Source organism: Xyrauchen texanus, chromosome 33 (assembly GCF_025860055.1).
Source record: "Xyrauchen texanus isolate HMW12.3.18 chromosome 33, RBS_HiC_50CHRs, whole genome shotgun sequence".
NCBI classification, from domain to species: domain Eukaryota; kingdom Metazoa; phylum Chordata; class Actinopteri; order Cypriniformes; family Catostomidae; genus Xyrauchen; species Xyrauchen texanus.
Window position 1 is genome coordinate 30,427,252 of NC_068308.1, and position 24,576 is coordinate 30,451,827.

At 37.6% G+C, this 24,576-nt stretch overlaps 2 protein-coding genes across 6 annotated transcripts in view; one reads left to right on the top strand and one right to left on the bottom strand.

Moving 5' to 3' along the window:
* The window catches only part of LOC127626942 (cytohesin-1), an 85,130-nt gene extending 80,875 nt beyond the window's left edge, over positions 1 to 4,255 (top strand). For 4 of the 5 annotated variants that reach the window (XM_052103090.1, XM_052103089.1, XM_052103091.1 and 1 more), the window contains exons 10-13: positions 1,028 to 1,106; positions 1,242 to 1,313; positions 2,805 to 2,959; positions 3,304 to 4,255. In XM_052103090.1, coding sequence (XP_051959050.1) covers positions 1,028 to 1,106; positions 1,242 to 1,313; positions 2,805 to 2,959; positions 3,304 to 3,382 — 385 coding nt within the window. In that variant the 3' untranslated portion in view covers positions 3,383 to 4,255. The remainder of the gene's footprint in view (positions 1 to 1,027; positions 1,107 to 1,241; positions 1,314 to 2,804; positions 2,960 to 3,303) is intronic. The other variant, XM_052103088.1, reaches the window with a different exon arrangement.
* Positions 4,256 to 10,578: 6,323 nt separating this feature from the next.
* Positions 10,579 to 24,576, bottom strand: part of LOC127626408 (CDP-diacylglycerol--glycerol-3-phosphate 3-phosphatidyltransferase, mitochondrial) — a 32,127-nt gene continuing 18,129 nt past the window's right edge. The window contains exons 8-11 of the mRNA XM_052102146.1: positions 23,820 to 23,895; positions 21,859 to 22,007; positions 19,446 to 19,610; positions 10,579 to 11,834 (exon numbers count right to left, since the gene is read on the bottom strand). Coding sequence (XP_051958106.1) covers positions 19,491 to 19,610; positions 21,859 to 22,007; positions 23,820 to 23,895 — 345 coding nt within the window. The 3' untranslated portion in view covers positions 10,579 to 11,834; positions 19,446 to 19,490. The remainder of the gene's footprint in view (positions 11,835 to 19,445; positions 19,611 to 21,858; positions 22,008 to 23,819; positions 23,896 to 24,576) is intronic.

Here is a 24,576-nt window from a genome sequence, read left to right on the forward strand (position 1 = left end):
TGGCACGCCAGCAATGGCCTTAGAGGAGTGAGATTTTATTGATTTTTACATTTCGAGATTCAAGCATGCATGAAAATTGGTGCTGTAAATGCCTTGGGAATAATCTGCCTTTAAAGTGATAGTTCACACAAAAATGCAAATTCTCTCATCATTTACTCACCCTCATGCCATCCCAGATGTGCATGACTTTCTTTCTTCTGCTGAATACAAACAATGATTTTTGAAGAATATCTCAGCTCTGTAGACCATTATAATGCAAGTGAATGCCAACCAAAACTTTGAAGCTCCAGAAAATACATAAAGGCAGCATAAAAGTAATTCATATGACTCTTCTTAAGTGATCCAATTGTTTTTGGGTGAGAACAGATTCAAATGTAACTCCTTTTCAGTGTACATCTTGCCATTGCAGTCTCTTGGCATGATCATGAGTTCAAGCTTAATTACACTTGTCAAGATTGACTGATGTCAAGATTTAGTGTGGAAAAAGGAGTTATATTTTGGTCTGATCTCACCCAAAACTGATTGGATCGCTTCAGAAGACATTGATTAAAACTATGGATTCATATGGATTACTTTTATGATTGCTTTGTGTGTTTTTCAGAGCATCAAAGTCTTGTTCACTATTTACTTGCACTATGTGGACCTACAGAACATAGATATTCATCTAAAAACTAACTTTACTGTTACTCTGCCATAATTGTTCAGGGGCTGACTGATAACTTGCTACCATACTTACATGCATCATTTGCGTCACTAACGCCTTAAACTTGTGCTTGACACAGCGAGTTACTCATAACATACTGTATGGTCCAATTGGGGATCTTGGTGCATTATAAGTCATTTTAGTTGTCCATCTGCTAATGTGAGCTATCATACATGTGTCTGTCTGCTGCCTTTGTTTTCACCTTGCAACATGTCTCTACTGCTGTTGCTGGCTCTCTAAATTCATCACATTTATTCTCTACCAAATACTCATACACTTCATGAGGGATAGCATCTTTAATATACTTGCATCTATCTGATCCACAGGTGGACGGGTGAAAACATGGAAGAGGAGATGGTTCATCTTGACAGATAACTGCCTCTATTACTTTGAGTACACCACTGTACGTTAAACCATTTTGGGGATGTTAAATGAATGAATGGAGTTTGGGTTTGACTGATGCTGGCTCTTTGCAAACATAGTTCATCCTTTGTGTATTACTGCCATCACATGTTGTCTCTTCTGCTTCTACTTTAAGGATAAAGAGCCAAGAGGGATCATTCCTCTAGAAAATCTTAGTATTAGAGAAGTGGATGACTCCAAAAAGCCAGTAAGCTTTCTTTCTTTTCAATCTTTTTACTCACTTTTAGCTGAATAATTCCCCCCCAAAAGGAACATTCTGTCATCATTTACTTAGCCTAATGTTGTTCCAAACTTGTATTGTTTTCTTTCTTCTATAGAACACAAAAATAAATATTTTGAAGTGTCTTCATGTAGCTTTTTTTCCCTACAATGACATAGTATGGTCAGTGACATGACACATTTTTTTTCACCCAGATCTATAAAATCTATCAAATTCTATCTATACATTTATTAAAAAATACATAACAAATACAGTTCACCCAAAACAATTACTTTTAATATACCTCTTTTATTTTATATTTTTATTCTGGGTCTTTAAGCACAAGATGTCATGTGGTTTAAGCTTCCATAGCCAGTAAATCAAAGTCCCAATAAAATTTTTTGAAAAATGTTATGTTTGCATGAGTGTTGAAGAATAGAAATTTATTATTTATTTAAAAATATTATCATAATGTAAGATTAATATTTAAAACACTTTTCAAATCAAGTCAGGTGGTGTAATCAACATCTAGCCATTTTGTTGTCATGTGACATAAAAACATAAAAAAGAGAAGTCCTTTTATTTCCTTATAAATAAAATATATTTTAAATATTTTAAAATTTTTGTGGAATTTTTTTTAATATTTTTTTTTTGTGGAAAATGCTGTAAATGCTTTTGCCAACATTTCTCCAAACTTTACACGTGTTTATAACTAGAGTTTTAAAAGATTCCGGTAACAATTTACTCTAAGGTTCCATTTCTTAACATTAGTTTACATTAACCAAGAATGATTAAGAACGAACAATACTTTTACAGCATTTATTAATCTTGGCTAATGTTAATTTCAACATATAGTAATACATTTAAAAAAAAATCAAAAGTTGTATATGTTAACATTATTTAATGAACAATGAAGTAACATGAACTAACAATGAACAACTGTATTTTTAACATTAACAAAGATTAATCAATGCTTTAAAAATATATATATTTTTTGTTGGTAATTTATTATACCTAATGCATTAACTAATGTTAATGAATGCATGAACCCTATTGTAAAATGTTACAACAATTTCTCTTTATATATCACCTTGGACGACCTTATTTGTCAATAACCCAATAACCATGTCTATAAAGTTCAGAAAAGGGACCCCTATTAGTCTTCACATAGTCTTCTGTAACAAAATTACAGTTTTGAGAGTGAAACGGACCAACATTTAAGTGGTCATTCACTGATATACTTAGCCTGTTCCTTTAAGTCTTTACTAACTTCTGTGTTAAGGGTTTGGGTTTCAAGCACAAAGGTTGGGGCATCTTATCAAAGCAGGTGCAACCAAAGAACTGGAAGAGATCCGTAATCTTACACTACCACCATTTTCCCCCAAACACCAGTTTACTCTGGGGAAATGTCCTTGTGATTATTGTACTCTTTGTTGGATAAAAACCTCCCCTAAAGTAAATGTAACTCTCTTTACACAGAATTGTTTCGAACTCTTCATCCCAGACAATAAGGATCAGGTCATAAAGGCATGTAAGACTGAAGCAGATGGACGGGTTGTGGAAGGCAACCATACAGTCTACCGAATCTCAGCCCCAACAACAGAAGAGAAAGAGGAGTGGATTAAAAGCATCAAGTGAGTACTTATCTTGGCATGTCTTGGAATTCATTTTACAGTAATTATGCAAGTGGTACCTTCCCTAACCCTTACCCTAACCATGTGCTACAGACACAGATGATGTGTAAACGTAAGCTGAAAACTTTTGAAGATTCATAAAAGACTAAACGTTAACTAATTCAAAATGTTTCATCAAGACCTTTGGGGAGTATTATGCACTTCTGATCCAGTTTTGTAGATAGATAGCTCAACAGCAAACAGTCTAGATATGAGCACTATGATTATTATTATTTAAAAAAAAAAATAATAATAAAATATATATATATATATATAATATATTTCTACCTGAATGTTTTCTCCAGGGCTGCCATAAGCAGAGACCCCTTCTACGAGATGCTTGCTGCCAGGAAGAAGAAAGCATCATCTTTGAAGAGACAGTAGAATATTGAAACATGGATACATGCATGCATGGATTCCCGCTTCAAGGCTGTGAAAAGGATCTTTGTACATGGACCTGGAAAATGTGGGATTGGTCTGAGAAATGGGCAAATTTAAAAAGGAAAGCCATAACACTGGATTGGACTGATTCGTCTCAGGAATGCATTTGAATGTTTTCAGTGCAGTTGGTAGTCAAAGATGTTGACTGACATATATGTATGTTTAATTCTCATGAACTGTTTATGGAGAGAATGTTATTGAACACTCACAAGATCATCTCAAATCAGCAGGTCTGACTGAAAGTGGCATCTCACTCATCTTTTTTAAGCTTGCTACAAATATAACTGCTCCTTTTTGTGCTTTGATACATATAAAATTGCTAAATGTACAACTATTTTTACACAGTTATGTAAATATCTGGGAGGGATTGGTCCCCGATTTGTTATATTTATATAACAATATAATTTTAGTGACCATGGGAATCCCAAAACATTTCCCTTAGTTTGATTCATATTTATGGGATAAAGTAAAAGCTGTTACATGTCAAAAATTAAACTACTGATTTAAGAGTTTATTTTTCCTATGTTTTATATTTTACCACAATCTATGTTGGTTGAATTGTTAATGTCACGTAAAAGCCCCCCAAACACACTTTTTCTTTATATGCACTGATAATTGAGAGAGAGCGAACTCTCAAGTACTAATTTATCAATACTGTACATATTTAAACATATAGGTTGTTTTTTTATTGTCAAAATATACTTTGTGCAAATGTAAATGGGGTGAAGAAAAAGTTTTGACCTGTTAAGTTTATTTCACCATTGCTATGTAATCTTGTGCTTAAAATAAAATTGGTATGATTGAGCTTTACCAAATAAAAAAAGCTAAGAGTTTGTCATTTAGGATTTTTTGCAGCATATATAGTAGAAGGCACATTTTTAATTTTACCACAACTTCTCATTTATCCAGTTTATGGGCATTTTCATGGCAGTTTGTCATAAAGAGAACCCTTTCAAGACAAGTCATTCCACTCGACAGCCATCATTGGAATGCTCCTGGGCAGCTGTTTTCTTTGGATACAAGTGTCATAAAAGTACAGCTCCTATCTACTTAAATGGAGAAAGACCGAAATCTCCAAAACGGTTGGTCAAGATTGCGAACAAAGAACATATTTCAAATCAGCAGTTAAACTTGACTTTTGTACAAAGTGACTTACAAAAGAGGAAAACATAAGCGAATCATCTTAAGGAGATAGTGGTACAGAAAGTGCTGTATTACAAAGTTTCACTAGCATCAGAATAGTAGTATTCAGAACAGATAAAAGTGCAATAATTTTAGTGACTGGTTATGTGCGCATGGAGTGCGACAGAGAGAGCCAGCTTCACGGATGGAGTTGGGAAGGTCATTCCACCAACGTGGTACAATGAAGCCAAAAGTCTGGGAATTGGTTTTTGTGACTCTTTGTGTTGGTACAACAAGGCAATGTTCCTTAGCCGACCGCAGGCTTTTAGTGGGTGCATAGCTCTGCAGAAATGATTTTAGGTATGTTGGAGCAGACCCAGTGACTGTTCTGTATGCCAGCATCAGAGCCTTGAATTTGATACGTGCATCAACCGGCATCCAGTGAAGTGAGACAAGGAGTGGTGTAACATTCATTAAAGACCAGACATGCTGCTGCATCCTGGATAATTTGCAGGGGTACACTTTTATAGTCTGAGTGATTATCATATGATTGAAAACTGCCCTTTCAAGTGTTTTTGCCATGAATGGGGTGAGAGAGACTGGTCTGTATTGTTCTACTTGTGTGGGGTTAAGTGCAGGGTTTTTCAGCAGCGGGGTTACTCTAGCCTGCTTAAATGTAGTTGGATAAGTGCCTGCAGGTAGAGATGTGTTAATTATGTGTGTGAGTGCAGGTAGGATGGATGGAGAGATGGCCTGGAGAAGGTGGCTGGAGAGGAGTTTAGAGACCTCAGTGTCAGTCGGAGGAGAGATCATAGACACAAAAGAGTTGTATACAGGAGGTGGGTGTAAAAATCACTACTTGAAAACTAGATTTGTCATTATCAAATCTAGACAGGCCCCATTTCCAGCTGCCATCACTCCAACACCTTATCCTTGAGTAATCATGCTAAATTGCTAATTTGGTACTTGAAAATCACTTGCCATTATATCAAACACAGCTGAAAGCTATTTGGTTTGTTAAATGAAGCTTAACATTGTCTTTGTGGTTGTTTTAGAGTTGTCACAGTATGCAATAGACTGGCATGTCTTAAGGTCAATATTAGTTAAAAAATGGCAAAAAAGAAATGGCTTTCTCTAGAAACTCATCAGTCAATCATTGTTTTGAGGAATGAAGGCTGTACAATGCTTAAAATTGCCAAAAAAACTGAAGATTTCATACCAAGGTCTAAACTACAGTCTTCAAAGACAAAAGTCAATTGCTCTAACAAGGACAGAAAGATATGTGGAAGGCCAGATGTACAACTAAACAAGAGGATAAGTAAATCATAGTGTCACACACCTCACGCGTCCTCAGCTGATAGCTTCATTGAATTCTACCCGCTCAACATTAGTTTCATTTACAACAGTAAAGAGAAGACTCAGGGGTGCAGGCCTTATGGAAAGAATTGCAAAGAAAAAGCCACTTTTGAAATATAAAAACTAAAAGAAACGTTTAGAGTGGGCAAAGAAACACAGATATTGGACAACAGATAATTGGAAAAGAGTGTTATGGATCTTAACCCCATTGAGCTTTTGTGGGGTCAGTAAGGTGTGTGAAAAGTGCCCAACAAGACTTCTATGGCAAGTGCTACAGGAAGTATGAGGTGAATGTCACCTGAGTATCTGGAAAAACTAACAGCTAGAATGCCAAGGATCTGCAAAGCTGGCATTGTTGCGCATTGAGGATTTTTTGATGAGAACTCTTTGAAGAAGTATTTTTTTTTTTTTTTCAAATTGTATTTCAAATTTCTGCTATTAATGTCCTGACTATACATTGTGATCAGTTGAATGCCACTTTGGTGAATAAAAGTACCAATTTCTTTCCATAAGAGCAAAATCTGTACATTATTCCAAATTTTGGCTGCCAGTGTACATATACATTTTTTCAGGCTGGTCTAGCTAATGTGCATGCACGTTCTCGAGTTGACTGACAGGTGACATCTGTATCTAAAAGGTGATTAGCTCTTTTAATTTTAAGGCGGCACTTCCTTTTCTACACCCGCCATATTGGGTGTTGTTGCAGTTTCTCACATTCATTTTAATACAAGTGCTCCGTCTCGGGATAAAAAATCTCTGAGAACTGACAGAACACATCTTCTTTATTATGCGTGGAAGCGGAAAAGGACATTTTTAAATCAAAACATGACATTTAAAAAGAATGACTGTTTTTAACAGTTTTTGAGCGGTTGAATGAGATGGGCTAACATGTACTTCTTTTACTCAGCTGCTGTATGTACAGTATTTGATTAATATTTTGCCCCAGGATGGCTTGAAGTTGCCTGATGATGTAAACTAACATAGAGACTAAAGAACCTGCATTTGCGGTGGAGGGTCAGATCAAGAGAAAACTCTTACATTTACCTTGGTACCAAAGTCCTTGGTGATATAGTTTTGCAGTATATATACAGTGCCTTGCAAAAGTATTCAGTCCTCTGACCAATTCTCTCAAATTACTGAATTACAACTGGTAAACTGAAATTTCATTCTGATTGATATTTTCTTTTAAAACACTGAAACTCAAAATTAATTATTGTAAAGTGACATTGTTTTTTTTTTGTGTGAAATATTTTTATGAAAAATAAAAAAACTGAAATATCTTGCTTGCATAATAATTTAACCCCCACACATTAATATTTGGTCAAGCCACCTTTTGCTGCAATAACTGCTTTAAGTCTTTTCGGGTTCATATGTACCAGCTTTGCACAGTGACGAATATATTTTTGCCCTTTCTTCTCGGCAGATATTCTACAGATTGTTCAGGTTGGTTGGGTGATGCTTGTGGACTGCAATTTTCACATTGTGCCACAGATTCAAGATCAAGACTTTGATACACTGTAGGACATTTACCTTTTTGTTCTTGAGCCACTCAATGTCGTTTTGGCCTTGTGCTTGGGATCATTGTCATGCTGAAAGGTGAATTTTCTCACAAGCTTTAGTTTTTTAGCAGACTGAAGCAGGTTCTCTTGCAGTATTTCCCTATATTTTGCTCCATCCATTCTTCAATTCTAACAAGACGCCCAGTCCCTGCTGAGAAGCATCCCCACAGCATGATGCTGCCACCACCATACTTCACTGTAGGGATGGTGTGTCTTGAGGCATAGGGTTAGATTTGTGCCACACATAGTGCTTTGAGTTTTGGCCAAAAAGCTCTATCTTGGTCTCATCTGACCACAAAAACTTCTCCCTCATCGCAGCTGGGTCACTCACATGCTTTCTGGCAAACTACAGACATGCTTTCAAATGGTACTTTTTGAGTAATGGCTACTTTCTTGCCACCCTCACATACAGGCCAGTGTTATGCAGTGCTCTTGATATGGTTGACTGGTGCACCATTACTCCACTCCCAGCCACTGAAATCTATAGCTCCTTCAAAGTGATTGTTGGCCTCTATGTGGCTTCTCTCACAAGTCTCCTTTTTGTAAGAGTGCTGAGTTTTGAGGGATGGCTTTTTCTTGGCAGTGTCTGGGTGGTGTGATGCAGCTTCCACTTCCTGATTATTGATCCAACTGTGCTCACTGGGATATCCAAACATTTGGATATTATTTTGTACCCTTTCCCTAATCTATGCATTTGTATTGCTTTATCTCTAACTTCTGTGGAATGCTCTTTGTTCTTCATTTTCCTTCAGATTCACAGCCTGACCCAAAATCCTTCAACAATGGGTGTTTTATCCAGAAAATGTGATTGCAACTTCAGGTCAGGGGTCTGAATACTTTTGCAAGGCACTGTATCTGCACAATTTAATGGTGTTTTGATTGTAAACAAACTTGTTGAGGGAATGATACAAAATGTAGTAGTACAACACTCATATTACCAAAGTCTTTCTAGCAAGTCAGTCCACTGTCGGACATCTTTGAAACTCAGTCATACCAGTGCAGCTCCAATCTACTTTAATGGGGAACGACCGAAATCTCAAAAACTGTTGATCAAGATTATGATCGAAGGACATTTGAAATCAGCAATAAACCTCATATTACGCTAAAACATGCAATTTTCCCAGCTTGTAAAGCTTATGCACACTGGCGAGTTGATTGACAGGCGATATCTGTATCTAAAAGGTGATTGGCTCTTTTACCTGTAAGGCGGAACTTCCTTTCTACATCTGTTGACTGTTGGACACTAGAGTGTGTAGGTTGGGTGTTCAAATTTCTCACATTCATTTAAATAAAAGTGGCCCATCTCTGCTAAATAGTCTCTGGTATTACTCAAAAAGAGTTACTGGACTCAACCTACTGGTGTATTTGTAAACTTAAGGGTCACCAAACGAACCTTTTCAGTAAACAGATTGACGGACTCAAAAGATTCGAGTTAGATAGATGAATGCAATTCCTAACCAGTTTTGTGCTGGGCGGCAGTTGAAGGACACTAGATATGTAATCTTGAAGATCTAAAGAGGCAATTGTAACCAGTTCTTTAATAAATATTAACCAAACTCGCTCAGCTATTTTGAAAAATGCACAGGTTATGCTTTTGTTCAAGTTTTTAGAACAAGAAATTACAGAAGCCCTAAACCGCAAGGAAAAACAATTCACTTGGTAAATATAATTTTTTTTAGGTGTCATATGCCACCTTCAAGTGGACCTAGGATGTTTGAGTTGGGCATTCGTTACAACAACATTCGTTACGCATTCAAGTGGGAAACAAATAAAAAAAAACATTTAAACAATTGAATGGACCAGAGTCAATTATTCAGCTAATATCACGGTTACCACATCTTAAGACCTTGTTCAGGGTTTTATCTCGACATTTTCTGGTTTTCATCCCTAAAATGCTCTTATGAGAGTAACTACTTTCTTTCGCCATGGATTCAGCGTCTTTATTTTGATACAGCTCAAGCCTTTGTTGCTAATTTGAAAATGTCACGTTAGAACTAGCAACGGAGGATGCGCTGCTTTTCGGCATTGAAGTAAAAAGGTTGTGTGTGTGTGCGAGCGTGTGTTTGAGAGCATAGCTGTATATTTTTGTGTGTATGAATGTGTGTGTGCACGTTTGCGGGTAGAGGGAGCGCAAGGGCTCCTTTTAACTAAAATTTTAATAAATGTAGGGTATTTCAGATTTTCTTTTTCTTGACGTTCTTAACCGATGATCTTTAACGAATGACAAATATTTTACTATTTGGATAAATGTCCTCTGGTCCGATGAAACAAAAATGTTTACTTTTTTGGCTGTAATGACGATTATTATGTTTGGAGGAAAAAGGGTGAGGCTTGGAAGCCGAAGAACACCATCCCAACTACATGGGGGTGGCAGCATCATGTTGTGAGAGTGCTTTGGGACTGGTGCATTTCACAAAATAGATGGCATCGTGAGGAAGGAAAATTATGTGATATACTGAAGCAACATCTCAAGAAATCAGCCATGAAGTTAAAGCTTGGTCGCAAATGGGTTTCCAAATGGACAATGACCCCAAGCAATACCTCCACAGCTATGGAAAAATGGCTTAAGGACAACAAAGTCAAGGTATTGGAGCGGCCATCCCTAAGCCCTGACCTCAATCTGGTAGAACATTTGTGGGCAGAACTGAAAAAGTGTGTGCGAGCAAGGAGGCCTTCAAACCTGACTCAGTTACACCAGTTCTGTCTGTAGAAATAGGCCAAAATTCCAAAAAATTACTGTGAGAAGCTTGTGGAAGGCTACCCAAAAACTTTGACACAAGTTAAACATTTTAAAGGCAATGCTACCAAATACTAAGAAGGTCTATGTAAACTTCTGACCCACTGTTAATGTGATGAAACATAGACTGCCAAATACAGTTTGGCGAGCTGGCTTCTTCAATCCCCATTCATTCTTGATCTCCCTCAGAAAATAGTGGCCTTGTGTGGACAACCTGCACAGAAAAGTGACCAAAAACACTTTTCTGTGACCAACCACCCCCCCCCCCACACCTCCCTCTCTCTGCAGGGTATGTCAGGAAAAAAAACAACCCATTCAATCACAACTATTAATCATTTTATTCTTAAAAATGATTTATACATTGACACTTTGCCTTCTTATAGTACAGAACATTTTTTTTTCGTTTTATTTGAGACTCGTGTGCGCTTGACAACATGTAAGGCTTTGTCATGTAACATATCAATCTGTAAAAAGCTTGAAACAGTGCCATTATAAATCAAGTTTCCAGTGTTTCTGTGTTAGTCTCTGCCAAACTGTTAATTATAACATTTGAATCTAGTTACATTTGTAAGTAAAGTCAAAAGAAAGCAATTTAAAAAAACCTTGGTCTCAATGTTGATGAACCGAAGCAAATGCTCTTGCAAATTGGCACCAAATTCAAAACATTCTCAGGAAAAAGTACAATCATGTTTTTTTCAAACAATTCAGACATTGATGTTAAAATAATACTGCCAAAATCCCTTTAAGGGCAAAGTAACTACACAGTCAGGAAAATACTACAAATGAATACAAGGGTGCTCATTTCCACTCCAGGCTTGTTGAGTAATTGTTTTCCAAACATTTCCAATAAATGTTAAATTATGCCTGGTCAGTATTTGAAGCTGTCCCTAAATCTCTTTCACAGTAAAATGAAATTCATGCTCATTTTTAGTCCTCATGTATAACCAATGCTCCAGGAGATGTAAGTGATAAAACTTTATAAGGAGGGAAGTGTTAAGGTTTTGGAAAAAGAAGAGATTGACAATTTAATCTGGGAAAATACAGATGAGTTAAAGACTGAGGTAACAACATTTGTGACATAAACTGTATCATTTCAAATACCCCTGAGATCAACTTTCTCACTTACCTGTAATATTAGCATAATATGTAGTAAAAATAAAAACAAGATTACAATAGAAAGTGGAAATGAAAAGTTTTTTGAACAGAATTCAAATTCTAATAACAATGACAAGACAAATGTCTACAGCAGACAATTAAAATAAACATAAGTAAATGCATTATGATCACTTCACATTAAACCATACAAGCTTACAAATACATGTCTATCACACAATCTTTTATACTGCAGCCTTTCATGTATTATACTGGTTGTACATGCATTTTCTCCTTTAGAAATGAGCAGAGGTTGTTAGAAGCTGAATAAATGTTATTGAACATAACACCACTGAGCACAATTGTTGAGTGGTCTCCAGCATTATTGTCACTGTAGCCCGCAGGGACACCCAGTCTGGGGTTATTAGTCATACAAGAATCAAAGCCATCCACAGAGTGTCAGGAAACCACAAATATTTATCCCGTGTTCAAACACACATGTCGGCCCACCTTCATCTGGACCTTCAACCTGAAAACAAAAGAGAACCAAGCTAAATGTTTGCCAGCTTTAGTCTATTACAGACAATAAGTGTTACATATAGATTTTTTTAGATACTTCTAGAAACTTTTAAATGAATCTAGAATTCAGTCTGATTTTAATCGAATTCTACCACTTAGCAAAAATGTCAAAATGTAACACATGCGATTGAGCACAAAGACACCTATAATTTACTGGCCCAAGTCAAATGAACCCACCCCCAAGTTTCTATGATATTTAGGTCTGGCCTAAATATGGCTCTGGTCCCTCCTTCAATTTACATCTGTGGGATTTTTCCACCCGTTTTATTGTCTACCAGGTGACACATTGATTGCTTTAAAAAAATAAATGCACACTACTCTTAAATAAGGAGGTATTTTGAATAACCCCTGACCACATTTAGCAGAATGTGAGGTGGAATAACAAGTGATGCTTGCCTTAGCGAGTGCCACTAACAGAAAAAAGAAATACAAGGATTTAATGATTAACAGTGCACTGTACTAGAATAATCACAAGGGGGCAGAGTCCGCACTATACTGTAGACTTGAGAGGCAAGTACTGTAAAATTGTCTTCTATGTAACTTCTCTCACCTATAGATGAACTTATTGGTTATAAAGTAACATAATTTTCTTTTTTTTGTGTGTGTGATGAATTAACAAATCTTATCTAGTTTAATCACTACTTTACAATCAAACTTTTTCATTTATGTTAAGATCATTTTTCAGAAATGATATTACATGACTGAGAAAAAAACAGGCTGAATCATATGAAGAGTGGTGTGTGTTGGCAATATAACAAAAGTTTAATAACCTATTCCCATCTCATAATGATGCTGGGAAAAGACGCAGAGGCCATCCAGTTTAGTATATATATTGCCATATCTTTTGCTTAAGTGTCAATAGAAAATATCAATTTTAGATTTCCAAACATTCCTTTATCAATGCGGTACAAGCAGGGGTATTTCTCCCTATTTCACGGTAGCTGGTGCACAAGAGTCATTCACTAAAGAAACCACAATGTCCTCCATTTTAAACAGTGCGTCCACTCCAATGTGGAAAGTCCGAAAAGAGGTAAGCGCCTTCAGGTTGTGTAATTAATCAGTCTGTTGTGTCTCTCAGCTGTGATGAGCCTTAATGCTGAAGTTGTTTGTTTAAAGCCATTTAAAGCCATTTCGTAGCTTTAGTAGTAGTAATACATGCGATCACGTAGTGCTGTTACATGTAAACGGCTGAAGCGTCTTCACTTCACGTCACCGAACTGGCTCATATTACACATAGAAATGATCTTTTGCCACCCCCTGCTGGCTAACACATGTAATGTAAAAACAAAAATCATGCAAAAAAATAAAAAATAAGGCAAACCATAGCTCTTAACAGATCTGCACTGCTCTTACACTTTAGTTTAGAATGGCATGAACACAAGCGGAGTGATGCAAACAGTGAAGCGTCCGAGTTCGGATGACGTCAGACTATCAGTGCTCATGGAACGTCTCTCCTCCAATCAGATTCGAGGTCCAGAACTAACTGTTGTGTAATATATATATATATATATATATATATATATATATATATATATATACACACACACATACATATTAGGGCTGTCAATCGATTAAAATTTGTAATCGAATTAATTGCATGGTGTCCCGATTAATTGCATATACAAATATTTGCTTATAACAATAACTCAAGATATAATGATTATACATATTTATATCAATATATAATTATACATAGTTATCTTTAAATATTTAAAACTTACATATATTATATATATATTATATGTAAGTATGTGTATATACATGTATATATGTATTTACGTGTATATACACATACATACATACATATATATATATACACATTGTGTCACAATTCACTGTTGTCTGCCCTGTGTTTCTCCCCTGTCATCTGTTCCTGGACTACACTTCCCATAATTCCCTGCTCTCATCTCTGCCAGCTGTCACATAGAAAAATACAGGAAAAATCTATCATGGACTCAGGTAACACAAGAGAGGTCAAACACATGCAACAACTGACAACCAATGATACAAACAACAGGGCTTTAAATACACAAAGGATAATGACTAAACACACAGGTCAGGACAATGAAGGACAGCTGGCAGAGATGAGAGCAGGGAATTACGGGAAGTGTAGTCCAGGAACAGATGACAGGGGAGAAACACAGGCCAGACAACAGTGAATCGTGACACATACATACATACATACATACATACACACATATATATATATATTATATATTCAGATAATTAAAATGCATTACATTCCTGTAGCAGAGGAGTTAATCATTGATAAAACAAAAAGTGTCTTTAGAATACAATGTATTGTTTACTACCATATTATTGATCATAAGTCAATCACTGGCATACAGTTCACAGCAATCCATTTCACAAGTGAATTTATGGAGATTTTTTATGAGAGCTTGTTTAAGGGCCCGTCATTTTACACCTACGTCAGACGTCTCGGGTGTGTTGCGTCATAAACATAAAATGTTAGGTCACTGTGTGAAGTTAAATATAGTTTAATACTCAATATTTAAATACATCTTGAAATCCCTAAGATCGCATTTGCGCCTTCGAGTCTTTTGAACGCAAGAATGTAACGTATGTTTGCGTTGTTCTTCCTACCGAACGAGTGGCAGTACTGCGGACGGAATTGCCTTGTTGATGAGAGAGGTCAACAGAGAATGGCCAGCCTGGTTCAAACTGACAAAGTCTACAGATATCCACTCTGTACAATTGTGGTGATAACATTATAATCTCTGAATGCTATTCTGAGATGCGGGTTGGGGCTGATTTGGTGGCACAAGGGGGAGCTACACAATATTAGGCAGGTGGTTTTAATGTTGTGGCTGATATATATATATATATACACATACATATTTTGTTTTGTTTTTTAAAGCTCAAAGAACAATATCGGTGGTCTTTAAATACTCAAGCATTTTACACAAACAAATTTAAAACCAGGTATTTAGTAAGTGAGATACAGAGCACACTCCCAATCAGATGGAAGGAAAATGAGGAATGGTACAGCATGAGGAAAAACAGCCATAACGGACTCCAGATGTCAGCTATGGAGGGTCACTGCCAGTGCAGCTGAAGCCTGCTGAGCAGCCTATGCCTGACAGTACTGGAAGATGGAATGGCCAGTTTAATGCTGTGGTCTGGCCATGCTAACTCTACTCAACACTGGCCCATGTGATGGGGATTTGGGTTGAAGGAACCACTGGAGTGACAATGTAAATTCTTAAGAACCCACTGTCTGGCAGGCTGGGGTTTTGAAAATCCATCTTCGGGGAAAGTCTGAGTTTACTGAGTGCAAGAGAGCCAAGTCATTCATTTGGAAACGGAATAAAATGCTGAATGCTGTTTTTTTATTTGCTTTAGGCTACTACCTTGAGACCATTTAATGCAAAAACCTAATTTATACTTCTGCATATTGAAACAGCCACAAGTTCACCAACACATCACTCATGCATACCTGCCAACCTTGAAGAAATTTTATGAGTACTACAACCCACGACGACCCCCCACCCCAACCCCCGTGCGTGCGCGAGAGAGAACCTGACATACCTAACACTATAATACATATTATACATATAATATAATTTCACCAATTAAGATTTATTAGTTACTCCATAACCACATACAAGTAGACCATAAATGTTATACAATTACTGAAATCACTCCGAACATTTTGTACAGGAGGCATAGCCCATGGAAACTTCTTCCACCTGAAAATCTTGTCAGAAATAAAAGTAAACTGAGGACATTCCTTATAAATAAATAAAAACATTAAATAAATGTGCAAAACCAGTAGTTATCAATATCAAAATCAGTTTGCTAAAAGCAAACAACAACAAAATTTATAATTTTCCATGCATAGTTTAAACTTTTGTATCGTTTAACTTGTTAAAGGTTGCAGATTTGGCTTTTTTAAGTAGTGCGTCAGTGAAAGTCTCTTTGTAACAAATGCTGCCTTTGGAGGCAATCATGACTTTTCTTGTCACCAGAGAACTAAGCATCTCTGTGCTCAGGCTAGCACGACATTGTGTTTTGTTTTTAGTGACCAAGCTGCAAATCCTTTCACAGTCTGCATTGCTGTGAAAAATCACACACACCCCAAGCATAACTGTGGAGAGATTTGCAAAAAGTTTCTTCCCTCCTGATTCCATCACACCTAATTCTCTCCAAGCTTCATCAGCCCGTTTGGTAAGAAAAAAGTTATTAAAGAGAAAACAAATAACTATAACCTTCCAAACAATTATATGTAATTATATTCTGGCCCAGCCCATGGTCCCGTGTCGTCAAAAACGCACATTCATACATAAATTCGAAATAGTGCGCGCAGAAGCACATGCGCAAAACCGTTTTGTAAAATGATATATTATTTTTTTTTTTTTTATCATGTCATTTTACAAAAGGACATTTTACAAACCTACGTTTTGCGCATGCGCTCCTGCACGCACTTTTTCAGTCACAACACAGCAATCAGAGGACGCGCTGAAAACTGTAACCGTACGTTCACACCAGAGGCGGCGAGAGCGTCAAATCGACCGAAGTCATTCTTTTTCAATGACAGCCAGCGTCTCTCTGCGGCGAGTCTTGGGCGGCGTGGGCGTCAGATGGAAGTTCAAGAGCAGTCAACATTATGGTAATGAGCTGTGACGCGGTTCGGCGGCAACCAATTGGAATATAGAAGTGCTCCGCTCTAGCGAAGTCGAGAACACGTAAGATAAAGGTAACAGGCTATTTTTAGCCTAATTATGAACATTAAAAATGACCTTGACATCATAACGCAGTCCAGCTGTGACGAGCTCAGTTCAGTTCACGCGTTCATGTAGGCTAACCGTACGTTCACACCAGAGGCGGCGAGAGCATCAAATCGACCGGAAGTCATTCTTTTTCAATGACAGCCAGCGTCTCTCTGCGGCGGCGAGAAGCGGGCGCGATGGAAGTTCGTGCAGTCAACATTAGGTAGAGCTGTGGCGTTGGCAGCCAATTGAATATGAAGTCTCGCCTAAGTCGAAACACCGTAAACTTTGTTCCCAAACATTAGTCGAGATAAATTGAAGCAATTGCTGCGGTTTCTGTAATATATTAAGACCATATATTACACATGCATCTTATTTGATAACAACAACTATAATTTTAATTACTTTCTGCCATCGGTCGATTTCTTATTTTCACATTTTAAAGAGTTCATGAGGATATACGCTACTTGTGATCGGTCGGCAAAAAGTAAATGGTCGACATGTCTGGATGTTTAAATTGCGGCCCCTTTAAATATAGTTCACAAAACAAAGCATTCTGAACAAACGTTGCCGCCTATTTCAACTACGTCAGAGCGTCCACGAGCGTCCTTGAGCGTCGAAGGCAGGGCAGCCAGAGCGAATTTTGACGCTCTCGCCGCTTCTGGTGTGAACGTACAGTAATGCTGTTCTCTTCCTTCATAACTCGTACTGAGAAGGTTTGAGTTGCAGAGGAATTTGTGACTTTCACCTGTTCAACCATATCAAAGTTTCATAATTAGTAAGTCCATGCTTTTTCTCTTTTCTTTCTTATGTGCTGAAGGGCCAATGTGCCTTGGTGAATCAGTGTTTGTACGTGAAGAGCTCTTTTCCAAAACGCCATAAACCTAAAAAGCTGCCTCTAAGAACCAGCAAAAGTAATGATTATGAATATGTAAAATATTGCAATAAGACATTTTAATTGTTTATTAATTTCTGTGTCGGCTGCAAAGATGAAGTTGACGATAGGCTATTGACTCGCGATTTTCGCAGTGAAGCACCGGAGAAATGCACATTTATCAGGCTACATAGTTTTATTTTGTTTTGGATGATTAAATGATTTCACGACACTGATACAGCCAGGAAACACTTGTTTATTAATAAACAAGTAAAATGTCTCCTTTCTATATTTTACATTATTTATAATCATTACTTTTGCCGGTTCTTGCGACATCTTTTATGTGCGTTATTGGCAGCGCCACCCTTACATGTTACTGTACGTTCACACCAGAAGCGGCGAGAGCGTCAAAATTCGCTCTGGCTGCCCTGCCTTTGACGCTCAAGGACGCTCGTGGACGCTCTGACGTAGTTGAAATAGGCGGCAACGTTTGTTCAGAATGCTTTGTTTTGTGAACTATATTTAAAGGGGCCGCAATTTAAACATCCAGACATGTCGACCATTTACTTTTTGCCAGCCGATCACAAGTAGCATATATCCTCATGAACTCTTTAAAATGTGAAAATAAGAAATCGATCGATTGCAGAAAGTAATTAAAATTATAGTTGTTTGTTATCAAAATAAAATACATTTGTAGTAATAACTGTGGTCTTGGTCATATATTACAGGGAAACCCGTCACGGCAATAATTCGTTTCTACATTTTATCTTCGGAACGAATGTTTGGTGGGAACCAAAGTTTACACGGTTGTGTTCTCGACTTCGCTAGAGCGGAGCACTTCTATATTCCAATTGGTTGCCGCCGAACCGCGTCACAGCTCATTACCATAATATTGACTGCACTTGAACTTCCATCTGACGCCCACGCCGCCCAAGACTCGCCGCGCCGCTTCTCGCCGCAGAGAGACGCTGGCTGTCATTGAAAAAGAATGACTTCCGGTCGATTTGATGCTCTCGCCGCCTCTGGTGTGAACGTACGGTTAGCCTACATGAACGCGTGAACTGAACTGAGCTCGTCACAGCTGGACTGCGTTATGATGTCAAGGTCATTTTTAATGTTCATAATTAGGCTAAAAATAGCCTGTTACCTTTATCTTACGTTAATCAGCACCTGGCCTGTCTAAAACCTTCTAGATTTCTAGCCATTCCACCACTTTTCTAACTGCCAACTAATTTCCCCAACTAATGGAAAGGATGGCGGGTTTGATAAGCTAACGTAAGCCTATTGACACTATAAACATTTTTTACTCATAAAGTCATCATCCTTTTATTTTTAAAATAATTATGTTTCTGGGGATAGGGAGTATTTGTGTTGTGAGACTGTGTTCGTTACCTGTTGCCCCTTGGTGACTGATGTCGACGTCCGTCTTGCAGACGGTGCAGAACGCATGATGAGGTAGCCTGGACATCTGCAGGCAAGGCCATCTCTCACGATAGCGGTCTAAAAATCTTTGTGTTTTCCTAACCTTTTTTTGTGGCGGTTCAGCCATGGCATGAAAGCCTATGGTATCTTATACAGCTAGTCTGGTTTGCATGAAGCACTGAATTGAATTGAGCGCGAAGCATGTGGATGGGAGGGGTAGGTGGGCGGCGGGTTAACATGCAGCACTCTGATTGGCCGAAAGCTTTTCACTCCACTTAAACGCTGTGGCTCAGCGGCAGAATCAGCGTCATAGATTGCATAGAAACTGAAATCGGCGAAATGCGAGAAGCAACAAAATGCGTACCTAGAGAGCAGCGAATCGTACAAGCGTACTTATGGGTCAAAATGCGTGCCGAGTACGAAAAATGCGTACATGTTGGCAGATATGCTCATGTCTGAAATTACTATTAACTTTCAAATAATCTGCCTGGACTTCTAGAGCAAAATTAATTTTAGTGGCAATTCAGCAACCAACCTTTCATGGATTGTAAGATATCAGCCAACTCAGGCTTGCCGTTTTTCAGAAGAAGTTCTTGATGAGTGGTGTAACCAGTTTAACCCATAACTTCACATAGCGGTTAGGCTGATTAAATGTTGAACTTGACACTTCTGTTGAGCTCTGATACAACATCTCCTGCTCCTGGTGAAGACAGAAAACAAGGTTTTGTGTGTTCAGATGTTTGAGAAGTTTAAATATTTAAATCACATGTATCTCTGTTTGTATTGTAAAGATTACTATACCACTGATATTAGCTGATCTTTCACCCCCTGATATGTGAAAATTTCATGAACCTCACAGTTCAGGAACAATTAAAACTTATGGTTGTGACAAGGAGGAGGGAAGGGCAGGGCTAATTAGCCGGGAGGGGGATAAAGACGAGCCGGAGGTGCCAGTTTGAGAGAGAGAGAGCCACATGCGGCCACTCTGTCTATGCTTTTTTTTTTTTTTAGGTTTGAGTTATCATCTTACCTGTTACAATAGCACTGCCAATTAGTCCGGCTTTATTGTAGCCTATATAAGACATTCTCAGAACCACCAGTTAAGATAAATGGCTTTGGTGTATCCTTTATGTATAATTCAGTTTGCGGTATGAAAGATAATCTGACATATATCAGTCTCTGGTAAGAGAAAGGGTACGTTTTTTTTTTAAGATCTGAGGGTGTTTTTAAAGATTTCTCATTTCAGAAGCATACTAAAAATTAAAGGCTTATATCTCTTTTAAAAAAAAAAAAAAAAAGGGTCAGTAGTTTGGCATCATACAAACTTTTCTACATTTTTTAATGATATAGATTATGATACATTTTCAAACTCTCATTTTAAGGAACTACTGGAAATTCACAATATAATTCACCCAAATACCGAATCTGAAATCATCTACTTTGTGTAAATAAGGTGGCTCCAAAAAACTGCTTTTGTTTTGTTCCCAATCATGCCCCTAGTAACTGAGTAAAATGTTGTGTTGATACAACATATCAATTAAAAGTTATAGCATTTCTAAAATAATTTATCCTAATGTCCAAAAACGTATCCAAGTGTCCAAAGGCCTCGCCAAACAAATAAAACATAATGATTGTACATAAGAACTAATTACACATGCACACACAACAATGACTAAAGGTTTGTATAGCATGCAGACATCAGAATTCACAGAATAAGTTTCATTCTGTGCCAATTAATTCATCATTGAATCTGTGTCTTGGCGCCATCTCCTGGTGGCCAAATGTAATTAGAATGATTGATCACATGACTCGCTGTCAAAACATGGCAGTCACTTATTTCCAGGGGTTTCAGTACAGTGTAAAAATGTGACGTGGTAGTGTAGGCGTTCTCCTAATTCAAAATTTGCATAGTTCATATGCACTTATATTGCAAACGGTAACAAAAATTATTTATCGTTACTCGTTCTTACATTAAAATGCTACCGCATCTTTTACAAAATCATCTGCCTCTGTATCATAGTAAAACAACAAAAACATTTACCGATTTCCCTATTTTGTCTTAGATTCTCCATGGCTGTTCCAATGTGTTTTATGTCATGGCCACGCCCCTTGTGCGTCGCTGTACTGAAACCCCTGTACTTTAGTGAATGCAGCAATCTAAAACTAATCCAACTAGTTTAGCATTCCATGACACTACAGCATTTCTGATGACTCATTTGATAGAGCAAAGCGACCGTGTTTGTAGCTAGATAGTACGATGCTAGAGTGCCAGATGCTGTGTGCACATTGTGCGGGTATCTAATGATCTATGCATCCAATTAATTTGTGTGGGGGCTCATTTTAAGATAATCGCCTCCACTAAGTAATGATATGTGGTATTTTATGTTCTGTTAATTTTCATGAAGTTATAATCGAAAATGCAGCATATGCACAACACCTGATCACATGAAACATGTATGTCAAAGAAATGTACTGAGCTGTTACTCGCTATATTTTTAAATTTAGCTTGATTTAAAACAAATAGACTGGTTGTATTCTACTCTTTCATAGCTTTCCAACAACATATGACACATGGCTATTGGAGGAGTTTGATATTTGTTAGTGATTACAATAAAATGTAGTGCAAAACTTATAATTTATCAAAGCGGAACACTTCTGATTTGTCTGCAAATTTCAAAGCACTTGTTCAGTTTTGGTCCTAATGCCTACTGTAAATGCATTGTAAAGTAGAGCCTCTTAGCTTTAAAATGATACCTACTGTGTTGGCCAAGACTGTAGTTATTAAAATGGGCCATTCAAGCTTAAAGGCTTAATTAACACTGTCTGGGATAATTATGCAATATTGACCGGCTGTCTGTACATTATCCCTTTTGTATTAAAAACAATAATTTGCAAATAATTTCAATATCATCATATGACCCACATCGAAACTATATAGGAAATCTAACCTGTTGCAGTTGGTTCTGGAGTTCCTCATTCTCAGTTACTATGGCAATCTGAGCCTCCAGATCTCTGTGCACAGAGCGATAGCCAAAATTCGGGGAGCCAATAAGAGTGAGGCAGGGGCGATCCCTTTCTCTCACATAGTACCACAACCCTGTAAAAATAAAAAATTTGACCTGAAATTGTATTTATCATGAATGAAATGAGCACAGGTGCAAACATTTTTAAATGACACTTCATAATTCCAGGAAAATGTACTCTCTTTACTCAAACACCACTCAAAAGAACACAATTAGCAAGTCTACAGAGAAGACCATTTCATGAAAAGTCCTTGTGACTCACTATCACATTCTATGTTTGGTTCCTTCCAAAATTGAAAGGTGAGCGCCAGCGTCATCAAACTGCTATGATCCAATTCAGCCATTACAAAGTACATCACATGAGCTCAAAAAGGTTTAGTGTCTTACAGCCCTTAGCTGAACCCTTTACATGACATTTTCTTATCAGTTCCACATTCATAGTTTACCACACACCCAAAATACAGCCAAAAACAAAAAAAAGCCCTCCATTTCTTGCCTTTCAAGAATCACAGCAATGCCAAAATAATACAATAGCAGTTTTGCTTGAGTGATAATGCTTAATAGAATTTTAATAAATGAACCACAAACTATGTAATCAAACCATATTTACAGTATGTTGTATTAATAGGCAGCAGGAATTACTTGCCACTTCCAACAACTGACAACAATAAACATCTTGGCCTCAGGTAACATTCTTATTGCTGGAAGTTGAATATCAGGAAACACAACTGCCAGGAATCCTTCAAAAAATGAATTCCAGAGGACTTCCTTATACAGAGCTTACTTCAATTAGCCCTTAAATGCGGCTACATATGCCTCTAAGCTCATTTACACCAAATTCAATTTTAAACCATTACAAGCAAGCACAATGCAAATCATGTCTTCAACCATGGGAGCTGTAATATTTCCCTTCTACTTGGATATGTTCTCTATAACGGAGTCATTGATTCTTTTTCTAGCTTAACTGCGGGGACCTCTGCACCCTGTCTGTTCCCACTTCTGCTTCACTGTTTACAAGAAATGATGGCATGACAAGGCTTTATCTAATAAGTTGGACTTCTCAACGGGAACATGAAATTGAATTCCTCTAACTGACTAACCTAAGCCCAGGTTTGTCAAGCTTTCTTGGTTTTCCACTAGGCCTTCACTATTCTATTCTGTCCTTCCAGGACGGGTGGCTCTGTAAAAGTGTATGAGACCAACGATTAAGCAATAATCCATGAGAGGTTGTGCGTTACAGCGATTTTACCTGACTTTATTCAATTACAATTTTTTTTTATTTTGTATAATTACTGGAATAAACTATTCTTGGGCCAAGTAGTTAATTATTCTGTACCATAGGCAGTTTGTGGTTGCCAAGTAGCCCAGCAATTTGCCGCATTAAGATAGAATGTGCAGACATGTAAGAGCATTTAGAGTCATTTTAAAACTTCATTAGATGCAGCTCATCAGGATAAATATAAACAATTACATTTCCAATCAATTAATGCTAGTTGAAACAAACTGAAAATGTGCAGTTACAGACACTGGCAGCAGGTTGAGACTGAGGTGATGGAGTTGCTTTTGGCTCTGTGGTACATTTGATTTGTCTTAAATAACATACTAAAACAGTAAAGCTGAAATAGCTCAACATTCAACAACAGCCAAAAAATATGGCCAAAGCATACCTCTGGTTTACAGAGAAAACATCACATGTGTCTGGCAGCCTCTATGTCCTGAAGCAGCTCAGGAAGTCAAGGGCTATTCAATCAGAGAGAAGGTGCTGGGAGGCCTGCTCTGTGCATTCAATTATGAGCTTTCCGGTTACACCCAAAGTTTGGGGATTTGGGCTGATTGGGAAATTGACACTTTAGTGCTGAAAAAAAGTGCAGAAGATAAACACCTACCTTTAGCATGGAATGTCCAATCAGGACGGTGGTATTCGTGCAAGTGGACACGACTCTGCTGTCCCTGTTGATTCACCTAAAATGGACAGGCTGTTGTGTATTTTACTTTTAAAACCAACAATATACAGTGCATCCGGAAAGTATTCACAGCACTTCACTTTCCACATTTTGTTATGTTACAGCCTTATTCCAAAATGTATTAAATTCTCAAAATTATACAAACAATACCCCATAATGACAACGTGAAAAAAGTTTGTTTGAAATCTTTTGCAAAAAAATAAAAATAAATAAATCACATGTACATAGGTATTCACAGCCTTTGCTCAATACTTTGTTGAAGCACCTTTGGCACCAATTACAGCCTCAAGTCTTTTTGTGTATGATGCTACAAGCTTAGCACACCTATTTTAGGGCAGTTTCTCCCATTCTTCATCGCAGGACCTCTCAAGCTCCATCAGGTTGGATGGGAAGCGTCGGTGCACAGCCATTTTCAGATCTCTCCAGAGATGTTCAATCGGGTTCAAGTCTGGGCTCTTGCTGGGCCACTAAAGGACATTCACAGAGTTGTCCTGAAACCACTCCTTTGTTATATTGGCTGTGTGATTGGGGTCGTTGTCCTGTTGGAAGATGAACCTTCGCCCCAGTCTGAGGTCCAGAGCACTCTGGAGCAGGTCTTCATCAAGGATGTCTCTGTACATTGCTGCATTCATCTTTCCCTCGATCCTGACTAATCTCCCAGTTCCTGCCGCTGAAAAAC